General features: G+C 35.2%; 1 protein-coding gene across 1 annotated transcript; it reads left to right on the forward strand.

Annotated features, from left to right (window-relative positions):
• Positions 1 to 715: 715 nt before the first annotated feature.
• spn-F (C2H2-type zinc binding domain-containing protein spindle-F) lies at positions 716 to 5,990 on the forward strand. Its single transcript, XM_088200564.1, has 2 exons — positions 716 to 1,498; positions 1,563 to 5,990. The coding sequence occupies exons 1-2, from the start codon at positions 781 to 783 to the stop codon at positions 1,895 to 1,897; spliced, it is 1,053 nt and encodes a 350-aa protein (XP_088056690.1). The 5' UTR covers positions 716 to 780; the 3' UTR covers positions 1,898 to 5,990.
• The last annotated feature ends 10 nt before the right edge of the window (positions 5,991 to 6,000 follow it).

Raw genomic sequence — 6,000 nt, forward strand, 5'->3', positions numbered from 1 at the left:
AATAGACGGACAGAAACTCCGAGAGACAATTGGCCCGATTACATTGCATCGACTCGACTACTGTCTCCGCTGACGCCCTCGCCGCCGTCTCCGTCGACCCGTCGCTGCCACTACCATGGCCTTTTTCGCCGACCACGCTATCCACCGGACTTCTCTCGAGGACATCTAATCAGCCGCCTAGAACGCACGAGCTCCAGCACCAACGACTCGACCCCCAAAATATTATTGATTAAATTAAGTATGTGAGTAAGCAAAAAAAAAAAAAAAATTTTTTGTTCTTTCTTTCCTGTTGTTATTTACATCAAAATAAATAAATTTAATAATTAAAAATAAATTTAATATTTTAGGATTTTCTTACCGAAAGTTTTAATTCGGAGCCGGACTCCACAGTCCTGATAAATAGGTCGCAACAGTATACATAAGGTATGTAATTGGTTGTCAACTCCTATTATACGATATTATTAATTTTGTGTTTTGGTTTTTGGATAAAAATTGAAAGTTGTGGCGTGCATTTATGAGCAAAATTAAATGAAAAGGTTGAAAAGTTAAAAATAAACAGATTTATTGGAGTGAGAAATAATAAATAAGAAACATTTTATTTATGTAATATTTAAAAAAAATGATTTAATGTGAATGATTTGTAATGAATAATATACAATAAAATAAGGTGTTGAAGCCAAAACTGTTTTAGGAGTAACGCGGCGAAAAGAAAATCACTCTACAGCCGCTTCGCCCGTTGGTTGACGCCGCGCCGATCGATCGAGATAGTGGCGGTGCAAAATGGAGTACAAACTGAAAAAGGGTTCCAGCGTCGACGAGTCGGAGCTGACCTTGACGCAAAACGTGACCAGGATCGCCTTGCAAACGGTGAAAGAGAGATGCTGTCTGCTGCAGATCAGGATCAACGCCCTGGAGAAAGAGAACCTGCAACTGAACGCGCAGTGCGGACAAGCGAACAAGAGTAAGGGGAGCGAGACGGACGCGGAAAAGCTCCGAGAAACGGTAAGCCAGTTGACGAGGGAGAAGTCGCAGCTGGCCCAGCACGTTCTGCTCGTGTCCGACGAAAACAAGAAGCTGTGGACGAGGCTGTCTCACTTGAGCGAAGAGCTTCCCAAGCGAATAGAATACCCCGTACCCAACTTGGCCAGGTCTCAGACGTTCACGTACCCGTCTAATTTCAAAAGGATCAACGAAATCGAAGAGAACGGAAAGGAGATCAAGAACAGCCTGGAAGAAATGTCGCTCAAGTTGATCGACAGCTTCTTGATCGAAAAGAGCGAATACGTCGATCAGTACGAGCAAATGGTCGAGATGCAGATGGGCGAATCCAAGAGTCCCACCGGCAACGGCAACGGCAACGTCGATGCGACAACGTGCAACAACGACTCGCTGGCCGAGATAAAGAAGCAGCTGGAAAAGATGAACGAGATCAAAAGAGCGGCTATTCAACAGCAGATCCATTTAAAAAAATATATGACTCATTTAGATTTACAAACAGGTAAGCCTCGGCATATTCCATATCGTCCTAAATCCATTATAATGTATTGTTTGTTGTTTTCCAGAAAAAAGTCTCTGTCCGACTTGTAATAAACTAGGAAATCCAACCGTGGAATCGAGCAGAGAAGAGGTTCAAAACGATTCTATCAAGGACGTCAGCGACGTGTTCGACCAGAGCGCCAATTCGCCGTGGCATAAGCAAATAGTCAAGGAGAACGAATCTAAAAAGTGCATACCGGTAGGCAAAATTTGTCCCATGTGCGGCGTTCGCTTCCAATTCCTTCCATTCCAAGAGTTCGAGCTTCACGTCGAGAGTCACTTCATAACCGAAGACGGCGCGGCCTCCTTACAAGACAACTCTTTTCAGGACGTCAATTCCATTAACACTAATTTTAATTGACCTTTTTTAATTTATATAGCGGTAAATGCATAAGTCTAGTCCCTACCGAGAATTTCATCAAATACAATTTAATACTTATAAAGTCCCTGTGTCTTATTCAACATTGAATATGATCGATAATTTATTAATTGTTTTAAAGATATGACTACATTCTAATTATATCAATTAACAAACATTTTTCATAGTATTGTCAGTAATATGAAGTAATCAAAACTTATTATGCACCTAAAATTAATTATCTTCAGGTATAATTACGCAGAATCATGTTTTTACATTGAGTCGTTAAAAAAAACACGACTCCAATTCCGATATTTACTAACAACACGACTCCACTCCGACTCAAAAAAGTTTAATTTTATCAGGTTGTTTTCCTACCTTTGCAAATAGTCAAATTTTTCATGTTATAGGCATGAAAATAAAACAAGATCAAACTTTATTAATTATTTCTTTGAATTTATTCTTAAAAACAACATTGCTTCTATTAAATCTGTATTCGTAGAAGCTCTCAAATCAGAATTGAGGATTTTAAAAGTGGAAAATAACCGCTTTACGCATACTTGGGTTGGCGGCAATGATGTAACGGTCAACATTGAATCTTTTACGTTTTCTGGATACCGCTGTATTGCCATTTTAACATTTAAATTATAAGCTCGATCAATTTTTTCCACTATTTTCAATGCATCGTCAAATTCATTTTCAAATTTTGAAGTAGAGTTCCCTTCGTCTACTATATTAGGACTCAAACGAGGACGTTTTATTTCTTCTTATTCATTGAGATATTATTCAAAATCGTCTTCAGATTCAGCGGTTGGTCGGAGTCGCTCATTTTTCATGAATCCGACTCCGGCCAAAACACCACGACTCCGACTCCACGGTCCTGGTTTTTACACTGAGACTATTTTAATATGTACCATAAGTATTTACTCATCCTGTAATAAAAATTCAGAAACTGGATTTAATAATAATCAAAATTTTTCTTTTTGATAAAACACGCTCTTATGTGGAAGAAGAGTTTACAACTGTTTGTTGTTGCTGGTTGTCACATTACTATAAACTTGATAGCAAGATAATATATATAAATTATAAATAATATTTTTCGACACGGGATCGCTATGCAAGATCTTATACTATGGATATATTTTAATATTCGATTACAAATCTTCTGATGTATGATAAATACTAAAACACAGATATACACATAAAGAAACATTACACGCACAGCAAATATATTGTTACAAGGTATATAATTTGGATAGTTGTCGCGTCGTTGGTCAGGTTGGCTACTGCTCTGAAATGGTCTGAAATGGCGGGCGTCGTTGGATCTCTCACCCGCTAACCCATGATCGTAATGCATACCCGCCAATTATTGTCACTCTCATTGCGGATTCGGGGGTTTAACTATATATTGTGAACAAAATTGTCCAAATTGCTGTCTCCAAATATACTCAGTCGAATACGATTTTTAATAATGGCACATTGCTCCATTATGTCGTTTATTACTCACGATGGTTTGAGTGAACTAAAGTGTCAGGATCTACTAAACTATAGCGATGATTAACTTTAAAATGGCGCACAGTGTACGATTTGACCAATCTAGCTGGACAAAACTCAGAATCAAACGTATAGGATTTTAAATGGTCTCAAATTACAATTTAGAGATGTGGCAGCAAATAAAACACAATTTTGTTAATCCTACTAAATTTATTTGGATTTTAACAAAGTTTTTATGTGAGCAAAATGTTTTATGCTGCTTTTCTTAGGCAGTTTCCGTAACAAATAAATGTAAGGATCAGACGACATTATTAAATATTTAAATAAATCATAATTTGTGCGAACACGAGAAGTTTTTAATGTGTGACCTAATTTGACCTTCCTAATTTCTTTGTTTTTGCCCTTTGAAGCCTCTTCAGACATTTGTTCTATTATTTCTGCTCCGTGTATCAGGATCTTATGCAATGTAGCTGGCATGTTATACCACTGGTATAGGATGATATATAAGTCTCGTGTTTCCAAACAATATTTTTCCGGGTCCATTTTATAGCCAGACGCTATGACTGTAAGAATAGTAGATAAATTAAATTTTCTTTGATACTGGTGATACGAGCCGTTGCTTTAAAATCGTGAAAAACGCCCTTGCGGTGTTCCCATCGTTGCTCGTACCAAAATCTGGTTTAACTTTGTCTACTATGAGACTGATTTCTTTGAATTTACCCTTTATTTCATCCTTCTTCTTCTTCAGCATACATTTGCACAGTGAAATTGTTTGCAATAAATAAAGCCAACGCTTCTTCCGGGGTGTAAGACCGTTGTTATTTTTTCACGCTAATTCATCTCCGAGCTTTTTTATAACCAGTAGCTCGTTTTGGTAAAACTGTAGATACTTCCTCCATTAAATTAGCAACGTCTCATTTTCCACTGGCTCGCACACTTAATTGTGCAGCAAAAAATAGCTGTGCATCGTTATATTTTTCCAATTGAATTTTGCGCTTTTTCGTTTTTGTACAACTATCTTAAAAACGCTTTTTCGGTTTACCAATACTGAAACTTGGTTTCGGTGACTATTCGTGGAACATATAAAACACTACTTCTTAATTTAACCATTTTTCATAGACACTTAAAAATAAGTCTAATCGTACGAAGCCATTTCACACGAATCTTCTCACATTCTTTTTTCAGAAAGGTCCATAAGGGCTTCTCCTGATCTTGTGTAAGGAGCAAATCAACAAATCTTGACTTTACAAACATAATAACTTTGTTTAATCTGCCTTTGGAAGGGATAGAACGCCAAAAGTCAAATAATAACTTTCGTGAAATTTGGGCACTTATAATGAAACAAATTAAAAATCTTTAGAATCGCACATAATCGCACAAAATAATTATGTTCTTAAAAAACTATAATGATGCGAGAATACGTTTAGAGCTTTATCATGCCTTGACTCAACTTGACTACATACTTTAAGACCATCCAAAGTTAATTTTTGTGTTTTTTTTGTTGTTTTGAAAATGGTATATTTTAAGACAGTATTCCTAAGTATTCACGAATATTTTGGTGGATTAAAATGCAATGATAGTTTGATAATTACCTCTAGTTGAAGAATCCATCACTAAAAAGTACTTTAATCACACAAAACACAGTAAGCCAAGCACAAACGTCAATGTTCACAGCTGCACTAAGCGGCTAATCGCGGCTACCTAGATCCAAAACGGTAACTTTGTCCATTTTTATTGAAGGGATCGCGACTCAAAAACTGTTTTGGAGTACGTTACCGGTTGTAGGGAACATTCAAGGGTATAGTAATATTAAAAAAAAGCAATATCTGAACATTATAATTTTAGACTTTTGTCCACCTAGATTAGTCAAATCGTATACTGTGTGGCGATCTGAATAAATTAACCCTTTCGTGCCTAAATTATTTATTTTGGGATTTTTAACATTTTTCTTTTAAATTCTTACGTATTAATATTAGGGGTACCCATAGGTATTGACACATTTTTTTAATTATTTATTTAATCTATACAAAATAATTTCCATGATTTTCGATGACTGCACCATCTAGTTTGTTAATCAAAGATTCATTTCTTATAAAATTCTGTAGCTTTAGAGTCGAAAAAGGACGAAAGGGCCGATTTTATCTCGTCTTGTGTTTTGAAATTTTTTTCTTTTAAGAAATGTTCCAAATTATTACATTTAATTACAATATTTAAATGAATAAAAATTATTTCTTATGAAATATATCAAAACATGGTGAAATGCATAACGGCACATTAAAAATTTTTTTTTTAATTTTACAAGGTCTTTATTTTCATAATTCGTATACATGTTTTCAAAAACATAAATATCCAATTACACAATATTAAATACCTAACCTTAGTTATTTCCTTAATTACGAAATCAAGTCTACAAAATCAAGATAATCTATGTTTAACTTTACAATGTTATTACATTTATTTATAGAGGAAAAGTTGACAAAAACCTCTTTGCGAATTTTATTTTTATATTATAAATTAAAAAATTTAAAAGTAACTTTCACACCAATCTTAGACGAGCAATCTAACAAATTAACAGCTTACAACTAATTAACAATAACAAAAATATATTCAAT

Source organism: Plectrocnemia conspersa, unplaced genomic scaffold, assembly GCF_051122295.1.
Source record: "Plectrocnemia conspersa isolate PC_06_02 unplaced genomic scaffold, ASM5112229v1 ptg000012l, whole genome shotgun sequence".
Classification (NCBI taxonomy): Eukaryota; Metazoa; Arthropoda; class Insecta; order Trichoptera; family Polycentropodidae; genus Plectrocnemia; species Plectrocnemia conspersa.

Coding starts and splice junctions, on each gene's coding strand:
- spn-F (XM_088200564.1), top strand. CDS start 781: ATGGAGTACAAACTGAAAAAGGGTTCCAGCGTCGACGAGTCGGAGCTG. Junction 1,499..1,562: donor TCATTTAGATTTACAAACAG/GTAAGCCTCGGC, acceptor GTTGTTTTCCAG/AAAAAAGTCTCTGTCCGACT.